Here is an 18,707-nt window from a genome sequence, read left to right as displayed (position 1 = left end):
GTGGTTTCCTTCCCGTATTTTTGCAGCATTAATCACACTGAACATTAACCCCAAGCCTGCCTGTTCCAGCCTCTCCTTGGTCTGTCACTGCCACTGCTACAGCCACGTGGGGACTGTCACTGTCTGGGTGGAGATAACCCTGCAGATGCCTACAGAGGCAGGGATGGAGGGGAACACCTGCTCTGATGGTTGGTTTGATGGGGCTTCACCTCTTATCAAGAGTTTTACTCCTGACCTGCGCAGTCAGTTCCCTCTTGTTTGCACCCGTCTTTCAGGCAGCAACCCAGGACAGGAAATTGTTTAAATCACAGGAAAATGTGATCACAAACCCACAAATATTGGCAGGGCAATGGAGAGTGGGTGAAATACTTGAATCTACTTTTAACTCGTTCCTTCAAGGACAGCACTAGCGATCAGCACCTGCATTGGGATGGCTGTGGGGCCCTTCAAGGCAAGAGAGGGTCCCCGAGAGCTCGTGACTTCCACACCCCATCAGAGCCGGGGGAAAAACACAACCAGCAATGCAGAGAGCACGTCCTTGGGCTAGCACCTGACACTGCACAAGATGGTTTAGCAATCATCAGCCCCCTGAACTGACAGGGACCCCCTGAGCCCTGTGGGAGCTGAGGGGCTGGGGGTGATCTGGGTTTGGATGTTTTGCAGTGAGTGCATTGCTGGGATGACACAGGAAGCTCTGGGTGGAGCAGGAACGGAGCAGGGCCTGGCAGCGAGCAGTGGGGTCACGTCAGCAAACACTCCTCCCTGCAGCCCCTGGGGACAGAGAGCCCCTAAGCACTGCCAGCTCCTACCATGCTCCCCTAGAGCAAAGGTACGGGAACTCCTCCCTTATAAACCCCCAGGATCAATTAACATACCACTGAAAAGCAAGAGATTATTAACTTTTGTTAATAGATTATTAAAGATGATTATCACCAGCTGACCGAGCTGGTACCAAAATAGACATGCTACAGGCAGCTCAGAGCAATCATCAGTTCATTCAAGGCAGATAAAAAGTTTCAGATCTGGTTTGACTATTTAAATTTCCAACAATAATCACAATTATCGCTATTCTCATTATCTGTTATAGTTCTTCTATGTTCAGGAAGTCACTGTGGTTATTAAACACATGCTGATGATTAAATCATGTATTGAGGTGATAAGTCAAATTAGATGATTGCTAAGTCTCGGTAAGTATCTTTGAAATAACCAGTTGTTATTAGACATTCAAGAGGTCCTTCATGAAAATCTAATTGTAATTGCAACTTTTCATTTTACCTCATCTTTCTTGCATGCAAACACACACACACACACACACACACACTCTGGCAGCTGATTTCGTATTTCGGTACGGGTGAAGCACAGAAGAAAGCACTTAAGGTAAGTGTTCTCTGGGAAAATAACAAGGGACCAGCCAGGATCCACATCCACCCCACCCCCAAGAAAATCAAACAGCACCTTCAGCATCCACCTTAAGCTACAGCTCCTGACTGCTGGGCACCCGGAGCAGCTCTAACAGGATGCTCACAATTCCTCGGCAGCTTTAATCGGGGTCTGGGAGCACGCTGGCACCCCTCCTGCTCCAGTCCACTGCCCAACCTGACATTTAAAACAGCTTTATTGCCACATACTTACATTTTAATGTTTTCATGGTACTGCCTGGTGTCTGAAGGCTGGTTGTATAACGGCTGAAATAAATAAGAGAAATGAAGGCATAAATGGTACGATCTGACATTTAGAAACTTAAACCCATCAGAAGCGCTGCCGCCTCGGTGCCGATCGCAGCCCGGGCGCCCGTCCCTGTGCCCAGCCCTGCTCCCGGCCGTACTGGAGGGTGCTGGCTCCCGGCAGCGCCGCTCGAGTCCCGGTGCATCCCGGCTCAGCCCGGGGGAGGGCAGGCAGCGCTCAGCGAGCTGGCTCGGAACAGGCGATTCGCGACGTCGTCCAGATCAACACGGCACGGCGAGTACGTGGCTGTTATTCACCGATCGAAAAACGCACTGCGCCTCGGAACATATGACACGGGGGAGGCGAGGGGAAAGCGGGGCTTGGGGAGCGGGAAGAGACAGTCTGTGAGCTGCAAGTTGTTATGTCTACGCGGCAAAAGCCTGCCCGAGCCCTCCCGGCGAGCTGAGCGCAGGCAACTGCGGGCAGGACGAGGGTTTGCCCTGGAGTTTCCAGCGTTGCCAAGGGTGGGTTGGCCCCCAGGCAGGGCACTGCACTCCCCCAGCACCCCTGAGTACAGCGATGCTCATCTGTTCCTCAGCAGGGGCAACTGGGCTCCAGCAGACACGTGTTTTCCCCAGGGTTGCTCTATCCCCCACACCCTCAGTGGGGATATGGCAGGGAGTCAGGAGAGTTGGATCCATTCCTGGTCACTGCCCCTGCTACCTTTCCCTTCCCACGGATTTACCCTTGGGAGCCTGGAGGGTGCCACCTCTGGAAGGAAGAGATGCCAGAGAGACCAGGCTCAATCCCACCCATTGTAATTAACAGCTCAGCACACACTCCAGGGGCTGCCACCATTTGTGTCCACATCAGCAGGCCGACAGGGTGCTCAGGATTAAGCACAGGATTCAACACTTCTATTCACTGTCTTAAGATGCTGCGAACATGTCCAAGACTGGGATAACCAAAAGCTTGCCATAGCCCAACCATCACAAGCAACCAGGCACCTAAAGAGCACAGCTCAGGTCTGACCACAAAAACATCACCAAGTACTCAGGCAGTTCATCCACAGACCTTCCCCAAACCAGCTGTGAGCATCTAACATTTGTGCCACAGGCAGAGGGACATGTGATGGCCTGGTTGAAGGTAGCATCCTGACCATGGATACACACACCAGCTCACCCTCCTACTGTGGTCACAGGGCTCAGGCTGTGCTCTGGGTCTACCCGGTTTCATCTCAGATTAAGCACAGGAAAAGGGCAGAACATCTGCTGAGCATCTGCTCAACCAGGTGAGCAGCACTGGAGGCAACAGGACCTGTGAACAAAGATGGGTCCTTTTCCCCTCCAGTCTGCAGAAGGTGCTACTCCCACCTCCTCTGTGGTATCTCCCTGTCACCACCACAGGTGCTTGGCACAGCAGCTTGTTTTTCCACACAGCCTGTCTCCACACAGCCTATCTATCTACACAGATACTGCCTCACCACTGCTGCCACACAGGACAGCCACATCAATCCACACAGAACAGGGACTGGGTGTAGCTCTCCCCACGCCATCACTGCAGCCCCAGCAGGTCATCAGCTTCTCTTTCTGGCTGCCCTTGGCCGTGTCCCTCTTCACTGTGAAAGCACACGTAATCCCCAGGCAGAAGGGCCACGCAGAGGCACGTAATCCCCAGGCAGACAGGCAGGGGAGATGAAGCCTGTGTTCCAGGAGGGATGCAGGGCCGACGGCAGCGACCGGGCGTCCGTTACCTGGCGAGGGGGTGATGGGCTGCAAATGCCAGGAGACACCTGGCCACCCTGTGCTGGCAGAGCCAGGGCAGATGAGAGGAACGAGCAGGTCCTCACAAAGAAGACCTTCTCAGTGGTATCCCTTCCCCAGGGGTGTTTCTATCATGAATCCTCTCAGATCTGCTGGTTCGACTCCAGGCTCAGAGCTGGCTGTGCGCTTCACGCTTGGAAAGCTCAGAGGAACACAGACATCCGTCTCATCACGTAGCTCGAGAGAGGCAGGTCTGCACCACAGAGAGAAGAAATAGAGCCGCAGCTCCGGAGCATCACGTCCACAGTCACCCTGGAAAGCTCAACTGCAGCATCCGCTGGGAGGCCTTGACCAGTGACTGTCTTTTGGAAGAGGACTGCAGGAACTGGAAATACTGAGAAATAAGCGTCTCTCTTCCCTCCTTGCTCATAAAAATCAAAGCAAAGAAGCTCACACCTGGCAGGTCACAGAGACCTTCCTCCTGGGAGAAGCAGTGGAATTAACGATTTGCTTTGGACCTGGGTTAGAAAATGCTCATGTGCACATGGACATCACAGATGCCTTGATGCCAACCAGCTGACCAAAAGCTAATGATTCCTCTCCACTATACATGATATGAACACTTCAAGTCTTAGCTAGGAAACCTAAGTGTTAGCAGACAAGCACTGGAACGCATCACTTTAAAAGAAATGCCTGAACATTCAGAAATAAGAAATTCTGGGACCCAAACCAAGATCCACATGACACCAGCACCTCAAAGAGATTTCTATCGGCACAATAGCCTCAGCACTGTAACTCAGCCCACGCAGTGGAAGAAGCCCAGGGGACAAGTTCTACTTACCCACAGAGAACTTACAGACTAAATACTTAAAGATTTATTCTCAACAGGTCAGAGACTGAGAAACAGCATCTTCCCTCAGAGCCATCCACAATGGCTCTGAATTCCACCCTTCTCAGGAAGTTAAGCAGAAGCAAAGCTCACAGGTCAGATAGGTAAGGTGATGCTCAAACATCCTCATTGCTTCTCCAAGGTTAGGAACAAGTAATGCATTTCTCTGGGGGATGACATTTTAGAAAAACACAATTGCAACACAAAGCTATTACTGGAAAAGCCCTGGATTTACTGAAAGCTTTTTAGAAATAAAACAGAATGAAAGGTCTCAATTGCTTTCTGGACACTGCAGGGTTCAGACTATGCATCTCAAAAACATTTCTCCCTGGGGAAAACATGGGGATATTTTTAAAATGGTACCACTACACTGCAGGGATGAACCAGAGTCCTGGTGTGCTGAGTCACAAGCTCCTCCTAACCCAGAGGGGAGCACCAGCTTCCCAGGACCTGAACTGGATCCCTGCTTCCTGGGATTCCCCGGGCCTCCTGCTGCAATCTGCCAGCAGCACGCAGTTCTGGTGCCACGGCTGACCGATTTCCACTGCAACCTCTCACCTCACCCATGAACCCTGGCACGCTGCCTGCCACTGAGCCAGTGTGCATCCAGCACCATCACTGCTCCAAAGGCACCACCCAGAGCTCTCTGAACAGCCAGAACAGGACATCTGAGCAGAGCTGACAGCAACGCACAGCCCTGCTGGTGACAGCCACACCTCTTCTTGCAGACACTGGATTGGCACCAGGATGCTCAGCCTCCCTGTAGGAGGCTTGTGGGCTGTGGCAGGCACAGGGCTGGAGCGTGTGGTGTGACATGGTGGAGCAGGCACGAGCATGGGGCAGAGCACGCAGAGCTGCTCTTCTTCCTGGAGCTGCTTCCTTTCCAGCTCAGAAGAAGCTGTGACGATTCATCTCGTCTCTCATAGGCCACTGGCAGGTCCTGGGCGCTGCTGTGCCCAACGTGGTGTGGGGGCTGGGCCATAGGAAGTGCCTCTCCCATGGCAGATGGAGCAGACAGTCTGCAGGATGCACACAGAGCCCAGCTGGGTTTTCTCAGTGAGGTTTCCCCTTTTCCCCTGCCTTCCGATGAGTAAGGCACAGAGACAGAGGAAAGGTTTGCACTGGGCTCTGTTACAGCCCCCATCGTGCAGTGTCAACACCCAGGGACAAAACATCAACAAACTGAAACAAGGAAAAAAAAAAAAAACCAAACAAGGGAGGAGGAAGGAAAGGAAAGGAAACACAACATCTTTCGGATGAGAAAGCACCAACCCTGGGCACTGCCAACCTTCAGAGTAGAAAGAGGAAAGGGTTTGACCCTGGTGACTCAGAGGAATAATGATGAGTGTTACCTTCCCAACAAGGAAGTGGGCTTTGTCACGTGTGACCTCTCCCTTATTCACAGGGGAAGACAGCAATTAGTGCCACCTCCACAAGGCAAGCGCAAATTACAGCTGTCGAAGCCTGTGAGCTGCCTGCTCCCATCTCATACAGACGGCTCCCTCCACTGCATCCCATGGCTGGTGCAAAGCAGGAGATTCTCTGTCAGACTGGGTCCGATCCTTCCAGCAGCACCATTGCCAACGCACCTTTTCCAGGCACCCTTCTCCAGGACTCAGCCCCCAGGGGGTTATTTCCAGCTGCCCTTCCAGCAATCAGTCCTTTGACTTACAGATGGATTTTTCCAGATGAGGGAGCAGCCCAAAATTGACAATTTGTTCTAAATTGTTTTCTCAGCTTCCCCGTGCATGAGAGAGACCAAAATAGGAAGAGTGTGAGTCCTGATACTTGCAGGTTGTGGCAGCTGCAGTCGGGCTGTGCTCACGGAGCACCCTCCAGCACCCCCCCTCCTTTTCCAGTGGGTGGGACAGAGGAGAGACCAAACACCCATCCCTCCACACAGCACCTCGAGGCTGGCTGACCAGGCAGCAGCCCCACAGTGCTGGCGCTGTGTCTGCCACCAGCAGACGAAGCCATCAGCATCCCAAGCGGAGGCAGACTGTGCCAGAGCCCCTTCCACGCTCCAGCTCCACTGCAGCGTGTGAGGAAGGAAACAAAGGGTTAACCCTCTCCGAGGAGGGCTCTGTGTATGTGTCTGCCTGCGTTTCAGTACTCATCTCAGTCACTTTGCTTCCTGCCTTGGTGCTGTGCCAGCAAGAGGTCCGGGCCAGCAGCACACTTCCTTCTGACAGACACACACACACAGGGTGCCGCGGTCGCTCACCACCCAGGAACCTCTCCAAACCTGGCCCGGCTCCCGCTCCCCACAGCCAGAGGTAACACTCACCAGCTCCACCTGGGGACCCAGTCCTTCCAGGATCCGGTGGGCAGCCTCTGCCTTCTTCTGCAGGGAGGAAAGGGGAGAGGAAGAAAAAAAAGTTATTCGTGCCATCAGTTACAAGTTGCAGTTCTCTGCTCCAGCTCTCCCCTCTACTAAAACCCCTTCTCAGACCTCCACAGAGCCATCACAAGTCCCACCCCTGCCTGAGAGTGGGTGGAAAGGTTCAGCTCAGCCTCTGGACCCGCAGCAAAAACCCGTGGGCGAAGGGCTCTGGCACTCGGGTTATCCTGACTTTAATGCATCCGAGCTCTGCCCAGGAAGTGACCCAGATCCCCGAGCCATCTGGGTGCCAGGCAGGGGGACTGTGCCCGTTACCTCTGCGCGGCTGCAGAGGCAGAGCGGCACTCGCGCAGAGATGCCCTTTCTAGGATTCATCGCTTCACCAGCATGTGATCATTAGAGTTGAGCTGCCCTTGGCTCCTCATCGTGCTCTCACTTCCCTCCCCCTCCCTGCCGCAGAGGAGCCCTTCCCCGTCCCCTCCCGCCCCCGGCCAGGCAACCTAGTGCTTATTAAAGGCAAAAAGCCACCCAGGAACACGTGTCAGGGGCTGTGCAGTGGTTACTAATTAAACAGGCCTGAAAAAAAGACATGGGTTGGCTGTAGCAGGAGTCTAAATAAAAGATGACATTTTCAGTAAACAGCACTTCCTCGCAAAGCCAGGCTGTTCAGGGGGGTTACTGACAGTCCAATAAATCCAGATCACTGCATGCTGCCAACACCACGGGCTGAGCCACTAAAGCCAAATACCTGGCAGTGATGGGGATGAGGAGATGGATTTTCTGAGGTTCAGATAAAATAGGTAGTTTTAGCTATTTTGGGGTAAGGGAGACAGAAAATCCCCAGCTGCCTAAAACAGGGAGCTGAGCGCCAGGCCTGGGGAGCAGGGGTGGGCTGGGGTCTGGGCTCCTGGCAGAATCAGTGGGGCTTGGAAAATCCTGAGCGAAGTTCCCCCAGGGCAGGGAAGGGATTTCAGCTGCAGGGGTCCGGCTTACAAAGCTCTCCAGCATCAGGCACCTCTCATACTGGCTCAGGGTAGGATGAGCTTCCCAAGGACTCGGCACAGGGATGTCTCGCCCAAAGGCTGGCACACGGCCCTGTCACTTGCCCCCACATCCACGCCCGTGGAGAGTTTCCAAAAGTTTCATCTATCCCCCCACTGCTGGCAGGTCCTCAAAAGCACTGATGCAGCTGTAGGTGTGCAGACTCCTCGCCGGGGCCTTGTGCACCCACACAGAGTCTGATTTGCCAGCGTGCGCTTTGAAAGAGTCACCCCAAGCAGCTGTGTGAGTCACCCTGCCCGCCGTGGGGCTCAGGCCCTGACAAATGGCCCTGACCAAAACCAGACCCATCCCAGCTGCAAAGCCTGCCCCAGGTGCCTCACCACAGCATGACCAGGAGAGGTTTCCAGTTCCTGTATTTACTGTATGCTCAGGAGGACACAAAGCCTCTGCGCAATTTAAAAGCGACTTCAAGGATGCTGAGAGAGATGTAACCAATGCCACCACGCAGGGAGCCTGCCCTGGCACCATCCCCACACAAGAGCAGCCCTGCTCTTAGTGCATCCCTGCCTGGTTATCCACACACAAAAGACCCTGGGGTTCACAGATGTCCTGATCGCTGCCTACCTGACTCTGTTAATGGGAATGAGCCAAGTGTGCCCAGGGACCTGCCCCTTGGAAAAATTCATCACACAATGGATGAATTTCTCTGAGCCAGAGATCAATAGTTTGGTCTCCACGAGCTATAAAACCTGCTGACCTTGGAGAACAACAACACTGTGGCATTAAGAAGACTTACAGAATTAAAACCAGGGGTAAGATTTTCAGGGGAGGCAGGATCATTAAAACTGCTAAAAACACTCTACATCAGTGGCCAAGAGGATGAATTGGCCAATGCCCTCCTGCCTGCCATTGGCTGCTGGTGAGCAGGAGGCATCAGCTTACCTAAATTTTTTTGATGCATACCTGGGACAAAAAGCAGCAAACCAATTAATTGCAGTCTGCATAATTATGGGTAGAAGACTGCAGCCTCACTTAGGGCAGACAGTCCCACCATGGGCCTGTTCTCCTGGGCACCAGCGCTGGTGGAAGATGCCCGCAGCAGGGATGGCACAGCAAAGGACCAGTGACGCTGCAGGTCTGGGTGTACAATGAGATTAACTTCGAGAAAAAGCTGAGTATGTTCAGCTTGCTGCATTTGCCATGTTTAGACAACTTAATGAGACAAGCCAGAGGCAAACCACCATAGGCAGAACATGTGGCGAATCAAGAAGAATGACATAATTTGTCTTGCATTAACCAACTGCAATATACACGTCTCCAGAACGAAAGATCAGGAGCAGAAGCTATTCCGAGCACGTCATATCTTTGTACGTACACAAAGAAATGCCTCTATCTTGAAAGCTGCCCAATTAACACTTGACACCCACTGCAATTGCTAATGCTCCTTGCTGCCTTTATCAGATTATAGCAGAACCATAATGAGCTGTCTGAAAGGCCTGGCAGACCGAGGTGAGAGCTGGTGGCAGAATTGGGAAGAACACACAACACCCAGCAGAAGGTTCCCACCCCACACTGGGGCTCACCTGTAAGGACAGACAGACACAGACAGGGAGGTGTGCTCCTGCCTAGGGATCCAGCAAGCCCAAAGCCTCACTGGAGAATTTATGCAAACCTCAAACTGTTCAGGTGCAAAGGCAGCCCCCCCAGGCCCTCCTGCAGCAGCGGGACCTTTGCTGAAGACCACCAACAGTCCTGGTAAACCCTTTCCCTTCCAAAGGCATGGCCACCTAGGACTTGGTTCCAATACTAATTTTGTTAGGAGTATGCTTAGTGATGGACCCTGCAGAAGAAAACCATGGGGTTCATCCCACATCTGCTGAATGACCCCACCCGTGCCCGCATTCTTGTTATTTAACAGAAAGAAATCTATCAAGAAGCAAACCCAAGCCTTTACCTCTAGTGAGACACATGAAGATCCCCACCAGCTGTACAGTCCCTCTGCAGCTCCACAGTGAGCAGGCAAAGACCCCTTTTCTTGATCTGGTACAGAATCCTGAAATACTGCTCCAGCAGAGGAGCAGTGGTGCTCATCGTGGGACCTCCAAGTGCATTTCTGGAGGGATCAAGAAGCATGTCCAAACCAAAAACACGGTCACTGCAGGCCACGGATTCACAAGGGAACCCACAGATGTGGCAGGCAGCAGCATTTGCCCCTACAGAACCTCTCTCCCCCTGGGCAGGGGCACAGGCAGGGACACAGGCAGGCAGATCGCGCTCTTACCCCGGCTCATGCTCCTCCAAGGGGCCTGGAACTAAAGAGATCTTCGCCAACAGCAAAAACCTCCCTGCAGACTACAAAAAATCTTCACTCTCGCCTAAAGAGCATTTGGCTCCCAAAGCAAACTCCAGCCCCTTGCTTTTCCTTTGAAGAAACTTAAAATAGGCTTGGGAGGGGAAAGCAGGCAGGAGAGCAACTTTCCGGCCATGTGAGCTCCCGTGGGGATGACGAGCCAACCCCACGAGGCAGCAGAGCAACCGAAACCAGAGGAGGGAGAGTCTGGGATTTTGCGTGGGCTCTTCTTAAAGCAAAGTTTAAAAATGGAAGAGAAGGAAACACAGGAGTTATTTTGAGAAAGCGGATCTGAAATTAGGAGGCGGCACTTTCTTGGACCAACTCCAGCCATGGTTCCATGCAGCACAAAGCTGCTGCAGCTGAACCGTGCTCCCAGGGTTATTTATAGCATCCCGTAGGCAGCAGTGCTGGGGAATGGGAGGGTTTCTGTTTGGGACCAGGCATGTCCTGCACAGAGATATGCAAAGCCCTTCCAGAGGCAGGAGACTGCGCTGGAAAAAGTTCCCGTCCTGGCACCACAACATCCCCGGGACAGGCAGGGCTGGGGGAGCAGCATGGCAAAGAGGCAGGCTGGAGCAGGATTTTGTTTAAAACAAAGTTCAGGAGAGGTGTGGCTGAAGTCAGCAGAAATCATGGAAACCCTCAGGCGAGACACCTCTCTGCATGCAGCAGAAAGCAAACAGCACAGCCAAAATGTGCTGGGACCAAACCACGACCTGGCAATGCCCGTTCCACAGGGAAAGATTTTCACTCCTACAACCACAAGTACTATTTTTTTCTCTCCTTTAAACCTCAGCATGCTCCCTCTGAGAGCCAAACCACCCCAGCAATTTGCTGCCCTCCACACAAAGCAAGCGGGATGAGCCCCAGTGTTGTGGAAGGGAAAGCAACACTCCTCCCCCTCCAGCTCCTGCAGGGATGGCCATCACAGAGCTCTCAGCAGACCAAGAATGAGCACCCTTCCCTGGGCTCTCCTTGAACCCAAACACCCTGAGCACCAGAGAACATTGGTCAGCCTCAATGGTGTGAGCCTGGCCCCTCTCACCTGGCCCAGGGGCTGATGCTCTCCAGGGGTGCCCATGGGATGCAGCTGCCCTGCACGCTCCCCCACCTCCCTGTGCTCAGCTGGAGCCATCTCCCCGCCACACCAGCAGCGACTGAGCCACATCCCCAAGGCTGGGGCCAGCAGATGATGCAGTGGGGGTTACAAGTGACTCAACACAATCAGTAAGAAAACAGAGGAAAGAGGTGACGTTGGAGCCGTGTGTTCACACCAGTCCCCACCTACCCCACACAGAGTGTGACAAGCCGACTCATTTCAGCGACTTGCTGCTCTCTGGCTTTGGCTCATCACTGCCAGACAGTTTCAGTCCTTGGTTTGCTCCTACCCCATCCATGGCCAGTGGGGGAACCCCCAGACACAGCTGGGTTTTCACTCACACACTCACCCTGCTCTGTTGTCTGCAGGGCTGTGGTGCCCTTCACAGGCACACTAAGGTTCAAGTGATGTGCCAGCAAGGCTTCGCCACTGCAAACCACGGCTGAACGTTCCACCACTGCAAAACTGCTGGAAGTGTTGGCACTGCACAGAAAACTTCCATAAATCCACATTTTAGCACTGCAGCAGTTACAGGAAAGCTCCAGTCACTCAACCCAAGGAGCCAGGGCTGTGTTGCAGGGTCTGCCTTCCTCCCTCCAGCAGATTTGGGATCTCTGCAATTCTCATCACTACTTCCAAGCCCTGAAAATGCGGGACATGGCCTTATCTGGTCTGGGTTAATCACAAACAAATCTTTTAAGTCAATACAGCTATTGGGAACTCCAGATCCTGAAACAGACACCAGGACCATTAAAACGCCAAAACAAACGAAAGTTTCCTTAAAATCCAATAAAAAATTTAAAAGATTCTCAGTGACTCCAGGATAATTGTTTAAATTTTATCTTTTTGGAAATCTTGCTATCATGGAGAAATGTCAACAGCATCTGAATTCTGGCCTTTCCAGTTTTCCTCCGGACTATCCAAAAGCCCATTTTGCATCACCAAGCCCAGATGAGGCAGAATAAAAGTTATTAGAAACAAAAGCAAAACAAACAAGGCACTTTCATCAGCCAAATACGAAACACCCCCATCCCAACTACCACATAAACTGGAATTTGAAAAAAGCCCTGTAGATTAAATGCTCAAAAGCACTTTCACTGATAAGGTCTTATTTACTGCACCAGCTCCGTGCTGACGAGGCAGGCCCGATTCTTCCCTTTCTCATGTAAATCAGGAGTTCATAGAAAATCAGAGTTCTACAGACATCAAATCCCTGTAGGATCTGAGTCACACTCAGTGTCTGTGAGTAGTTAAAGGCAAGATTATACTTTGCAATGCTAAAAGCCTTCATTTATTTATTCTCTTATTTATGGATGGGGCATTAATGCTTTATGAAGGTATTTGAGGGTAAACCGATAGCTGGGAACACGCTCTGCACAGACACAACAGCAGCAGGGGGTGGAAAAAGTTCCAAACAATCCTTTGAATTCCAATTTTATGGCATAATGCTGAATTTATAGATAGATAGCTGTGCCCTTTTGAAGGAACAAGCACCAAGACAGAAAACGAATTAAAATTTAATCTTATTGATTTCCACCAGCTCAATCTCAAGAGCAAGACAGACGCTGCTGCTGCTTCCACTGCCTGCACTGCATCAAACCCAGTTTTTCGGAGGGCTGACAGCGGAGCAGGGATGGGCTCGCGGGGCTGTTGGCACCCACAGGGGCCACATGCGGGGACTGGTCCTAGCCCTGGCCACGCTGTGGTGGGTCACAGCACGAGGTGTCCCCTCCCTGGCACAGCACGGAGGGCGAAGTCACGCCACGTCCTGACGCGACCTCTCCCTCTCCGATAAATGAGCGCAATGTTTCAGAGGAAGCTGCCGTGTGCTGGTTTGCAGGGACACGAGCACACGAGCTGCTTTCTGTCTGCTGGCCTCTGAGCAGGAGTCCTGCTGGCTCTGGTGCACGGCAGGGCCGCAGGGAGCCTCCAGCCACCCGCATCTGGCTCGCAGAGAGCTGGACACGGCCACCTGTGGGCTCCACATCACCACAATGGTCACGGGTGCCTCTGCGTGCACATCAGCCCAGGAGCGGATGGGGACTTCGGACACACAGGTGACTTGGAGGAGAATGCACCCAGCCAAGCCACGGTGGGATGCTGGGTGGCAGCTTCCTCCAGGACACACTGCCAAGGAGAGTTTGGCCGGCCCTGCAACCCAGGAAAGGCACGGAGCATTGCTGCTCTCCTCCCTGTGCCTAGCAAGGGCCTTGGAAATTTCCGTTTAAAGCACAAAAACATCTTCAAGCCTAGGTATGTTCAATCGATTTCAAGGGAAGGCGGATGCAAGGAATCCCGTGAATGGCCCAGTGGAATAAAGCTACAGCTAAAAATACACACAGATGATCTGTCTTGGTTATGGGGATTTGAGGTGGAAGAAAGCTAAGTTCTGTCAACATAATAATACATACCAGAGGTGCAAATTAAAGCCCTCGAGGAGGCTGTGTCACACAGCCACCACCTCTGAGGTGCCAGACCCAGCAGAGACCAGCTTTCCTCCACAGGGGAGACACTAAAATCGCTCACAGGGCTTAATTTAGGAAATCCCAGATGCCTCCATCACTGTCAGCCTCAGGATCAACTGAAGCATCCATCCCAACCCGATTTCTCCAGGTACCTCTCTGCCACCCTGCCAGCAACCAGCTCCTGGAGAGGAGCCCTGAGCACCCTGCAGCCAGAACTGTCCGCTGAGCTTCCCACAGCACTTTTCAAACGCTCTTGGCAATTCTGGCCCCCATAACTGTTTTCAAACATCATTTTGTTTCTTTGAGGACTGAGCACACTTTTGAAAATAGGACTCAAATGCTTCTGACAATGCTGCCCACTGTCTGTTCTCAGGTTAGTCCACAAACAGTACCAAAAACATTAACTCCCATTCTCAAAAATCCTTCCAGAAATGGTACAGTTGGCACTCACAGTGGAAATTTTGGCTCTGATCCACAAATGTATGTTTTTCTCTGTTATACTGCAAAGGTTTCCCAAAAAGTATCTTTCTGGGTGCAACTTCACAGCTCATCTTTGGAAACAAGATAAAATGGCTCTGGTCAGCACACAGCAGAGGAGGAGGCACCTGGACCTTGAATATAAACTGTTCCTCTACAATCCAAGTCCCCTAAAAGCTTCCCAAATGCAACCAAACAGACTCGTAGCCCAGGATTTGACTGCAGTCAAGAGCAGCTTCTCTCCGCTCTTCTCCAGCACAATCTGTACAGTCACCCTTTTTTTTCTGGAAATCAATTACATGTCCAGCAGAGTGTAGCAAGAGGGGATTACAGGTCACATTTCCCATAATTATCCTCTCTGACACCGAGGAACTTCTAAAATCATACACGTTAAGTAGGTCACAAGAGGGAACAGCAGCGTGATGGGCATTCAGCATCAGCAAACCTGAATTCGGAGAAAATCGGATACAGCCCAGCGCCGCCCTCATCCCAACCCCTCATCCATACACAGCGCGGTGGTGAGAAAAATATATAGACTTCCCTGATGAACCATAAGCTAAAATTAGAAACCATTCACGCCTGCAAAGCCACAGCTATCGCCAAAAGGAAAGTAGGTCACAGAATGGCTGGCTAACTTGATTTTCCGGCGTTTCTAGCTGCTCTGTCCTCACGTAACCTCTCCTCTCCCATGGACCGTTTTTGGCCTCGCCTTTGTTCGGGGTATAACTGCTGGCAGTGTGCGGCTGCGGCACAGCCTGGCAGCAGCGGTGGGAACGGGCACGGCAGCACCCGCGTGCTCGGTGAAGCACAGACCCCTGGTTCATGAAAAGCTAAGCCAGAGCCAGGCAGAAGCCCCTCCACGAAGCTGCCGCCTCCCACCTGCTCTGGGATTGGCACAAGGGCTGGCTTTCTGCCCCTTCCACAGCACTGCTCTTTAGAGATCGTTTCAGGCTTTGCCAGCACTTCTGGGGTGCTTTCCTTTCTCGCCTCCTCCTGAGGCCTGAATATCCTCTTTTTATTTGCATTTCTTACCGTGCACTGCCTCCCTCAAGCAAGCCACAAGCCAAGCGATGCGAGTAAATCCGGCTTTCCTTCCCTTTGTGCATGGGCTGGAGCCCTGGCTCAGCCATTACTGACGCCCTTCCCACAAGAAGACCTCAAGGCATCAACTTCACTGCTTTTCCATGGCACAGAAGAGGCAGAAAGGCCTAAAATTTGGCTCAGTGACCTTCCCCACTCTAGATCAATACATCTCTATCTGGCTTGCTGCCCTCTGCTCCTACCAACTCACCTTGCAATTAAGCGTAATGCCACACGTCAGCACAGGAGTGTCTGGGGCTCTCCCACATTCACAGACAGCTGGATACACCTGGAGGATCTGCTGCCATCAAAGCCACCCCACAGCTGACCACCAGCCACTGCTTTCCACCACAATCTCAACTGACTCTAATCCCAAGACCCTTCCTCTTCCAGCTTTCCTCCTCCTGGCCGCAAAGGAAGAGCAGTCACCACTAAAATGCATCCCAAACATTCAGTACACGAGAGTCTGAAAGCTGAGCCCGTGAATGTTCTTTAGAAGGGCAATTACATCCTGATTCCCACTCTTGTTACTGGAGCCTCCACAAAGACAACACTCAGCACTCCCTTCCCCTCGCAGCCCCAGCTCAGCCTCTCCCTCCCGTGGTACTGGAAAGGGTCCTTCCAATCCCCCAGCCTCAGCCATCACAACTGGCCAGTGATTCTGTCAGCTCTGTTGCCCATAGACAGATCCAAAGGAGGAACCTCCCTGAAACCTGCTCTGGTTTCTGTCAAGCCAAAGGGAAGGTTGTTGGTTGGAGTCTCCAGCCCACAGGCGGGCTCCTTACACGCAACACCCAAGGGGATTTTACAAGAATAGGGAAGAATCATCCCTGGGATAATTCAGACACGAACACAGAGCCAGATTCGAAATTGTACCAACATCTGGTGTCCAACGTGACCTTTGCTTGCTGAGCACCCACCTGGAATGAGTGCACCTATCACAAAGGTTAATGGTGATAAAATTTCCTGGCACCAAGCTGGCTGAGCTCAGCCTAATGCTGACAAAGGGATGCCACCAGCCCTGAGCACTGTGTGTGACAGTGTCCCAGCTGCTATGGCCGTGGACTTTCCAGGAAAAATGTAGAACTCCGTGCTTGCCCTCCACAATCTCTGCCATCACCCATGGGACAGGGCAGCAGTGCCAAGGGACCTGAGTAGTGGTGAGGCTTGGAGAGCAGATCCTGTCTGCTCTGGAGAAGGTGGTGGGAGGGAATGTGTGACCCTTCTGCTGGCATGGGCAGAGACAAGAGGTGACAAAGCAGGACAGGGGGTTGGCAGGACACCCAGCCCTGAGCAAACTCCAGCTAACGGGGACTGCTATGATGCAGGCTGTTGGGGATGTGGCGGCTGAAGATCACCCTTCCCTCCTGCCTCACCCCCACTCCCCATTTCCTCCCCTTGTAATGTGGTTCGGCTACACAAGAGTGTCCAAGGAGGATGGGGCTCAAGGGAACAGAAATAAAAATGTTTGAGAGCTCATTTTTTTTGAGCCTCCTTGCTTGCACAGGAGGACAAGCCATCTATCCCAAGACCCCCAGAGAGGGCACTTGGTGATGAGAATGGCTGTGAGGAACACTTGGTGCCTGCCCCCAAAGCCCAGTGCTGTAAAGCCAGCTGGTACTTGCTAATGCTTCAAACACTTCGACCTCAGCCTTCACCCACTCACACAACAGACCGTGCCAGCGCTGGGTTTCCTACTGCTCAGGGAGAGAAGCAGATGGAAAAAGGAAAACCAGGAAAATTGCACTGCCTGGGAGCGCAGGGTAGGCGATTTTTTTTCTTTTTAGGAGTCAGGCACCTGGATTTCTGCAGCTCCAAGTGAAATCGCAGGCCTCGCAATTCAAAATAATTAGCGACTGGTAGTTTTCCTTTTATGCAAAATCATCCTTTTTATCCAACACCTAAATGAAAATGAATATGCTTGATTATCTACCAAAGGGCCCAATTTCTGAGCATCGCTCCGATGCACACAGCAAAATTCGTCTCTCCTCGGGCTGCTATTACAGGCAACGACTGATAAATGAGCGGTCAAGGCAGAGATCCAGGGCCAGGGATGCCAGCCTGACCTTTGTTAATGCTATTTACAGCATCCAATGTCCACAAATCCAGCCATGGCTGCGTCCACATCCTTTCTGCTCCAGCCTGAGGGGCTCAGGAGCAGCCAGGAGAGCTCGTAGCTGGCCTGCCAGTATTAGAGCACCACAGATGTCACCCTCCATCCATGCAGCCCACCCACCACACCAAAGCCCAAGCTTTGAGGCAGCTTTCGAACAGGTTCCTTCCCAGGGAAGAAGATAAAGCAAACTGTTAACAGAGAGGAGTCTGAATCATCTCTTGAACACTTCATCTCTAAGGCTGATCACAGGAAACCCCCCAGGCAGGTTCTTCAGAAGACATTAGTGCTCATCCGCAAGGCAGCGCAAGGTACTCATGGCTCAGCCCTCTGCAGTCACCATCCTGACAGGGCTCCATCTATCCCACTCCCACAGCCTCCACCCCAGAGGTAACACCCAGGAAAACCTCCCACCTGGTGCTTACCAACCTCCCCATCCCTGGCCAGGGTGACACGGCACGATCGCACATTTGTGCTTCCATCATTTCCAGACTCACCCTGTTCTCGTCGTAGATGATCTGCACCAAGCTGCGATGTTTGGACTCGATAGGAGGGGGAGAGATGGGTTTCTCAGGCTCTGGTGGTTTGGCTGCTTCTTCCTCCAACTGTTGCTGTGGAAGGAGAGGGGGGGAGGAGGAGGGTGAGTCACAGCAAGAAACGCAGCAGTCCCTGTCCACACGAGACTCTCTGTGGTGCCGTGACCGAGGCAGAAACCGCCATGGTAGGAGACTTCCTGCGAGACACGGGCAGGCTGGGGCTGGGGAGGGACGGGGAGAGGGAGGAGAGCTCACAGCAGCCCTGCCACGCAAGCGCAGCGCTGGCCTGCCCCAGGCACCGGCCCTGTGCTCGTGGGTCGGTGTGTTTTAGGCATGGAGGATGAGGACCTGCCTCAAAGGAGCCTCCTGGAACGGGCCTGAGGCTAGAAATAACGATTTTACTGGGAACACTTAAATCCAGCCCGGCTCCCTGCTGCTACCTGCCTGTGGAGCTGCTGCTGCGTGCAGGGAGAGGTGCAGGAGCCAGGGGTGATGAGCAAGGCTGCTCTCCACCCTCAGCTTCACCTTTCAGTGGAGTGGTTAGAGGACATGCCTTGGGATGACTGTTCTCGATTAAATGACTCGTGCACCAGCCACCCCTGCACTTTGGAATATCACCGTGGTCAGCAGGTAAACCTGGCATTCCACCTGCACCTCCGACTCTCCCAACACTGTGAGGTAGGAGGAGACATCCCAGCCCTTCCTGTAAGTTTGAGGAACTGCTCAGCTGAAAGAGGAAATCACAGATTCCTCCAGGCTCCTCCTGGGGCCAGCCTGCGAGGAGGGAGAGCGCAGCCGTGCGCGGCAGCTGCGGGGCAGCACAGGCACGGGAGAGGGAGCGGCTGTCGAAAAATGCTGAGGATTTTTTCCCTGCTTGGTCCTGAATCTCCAAATCTTTGTAGTTTTTCCCTGCAGCTAAAGCAT

At 52.7% G+C, this 18,707-nt stretch overlaps 1 protein-coding gene across 7 annotated transcripts in view; it reads right to left on the bottom strand.

Moving 5' to 3' along the window:
* The window catches only part of NCOR2 (nuclear receptor corepressor 2), a 228,483-nt gene that overhangs the window by 91,658 nt on the left and 118,118 nt on the right, over positions 1-18,707 (bottom strand). For all 7 annotated transcript variants that reach the window (XM_082293756.1, XM_082293762.1, XM_082293759.1 and 4 more), the window contains exons 6-8: positions 17,745-17,858; positions 6,605-6,661; positions 1,633-1,685 (exon numbers count right to left, since the gene is read on the bottom strand). In XM_082293756.1, coding sequence (XP_082149882.1) covers positions 1,633-1,685; positions 6,605-6,661; positions 17,745-17,858 — 224 coding nt within the window. The remainder of the gene's footprint in view (positions 1-1,632; positions 1,686-6,604; positions 6,662-17,744; positions 17,859-18,707) is intronic.

This window comes from Coloeus monedula, assembly GCF_965178545.1.
Source record: "Coloeus monedula genome assembly, chromosome: 18".
Lineage (NCBI taxonomy): Eukaryota > Metazoa > Chordata > Aves > Passeriformes > Corvidae > Coloeus > Coloeus monedula.
The sequence above is the reverse complement of the archived record's forward strand: the minus strand, read 5'-3'. Positions and strand labels throughout refer to the sequence as shown.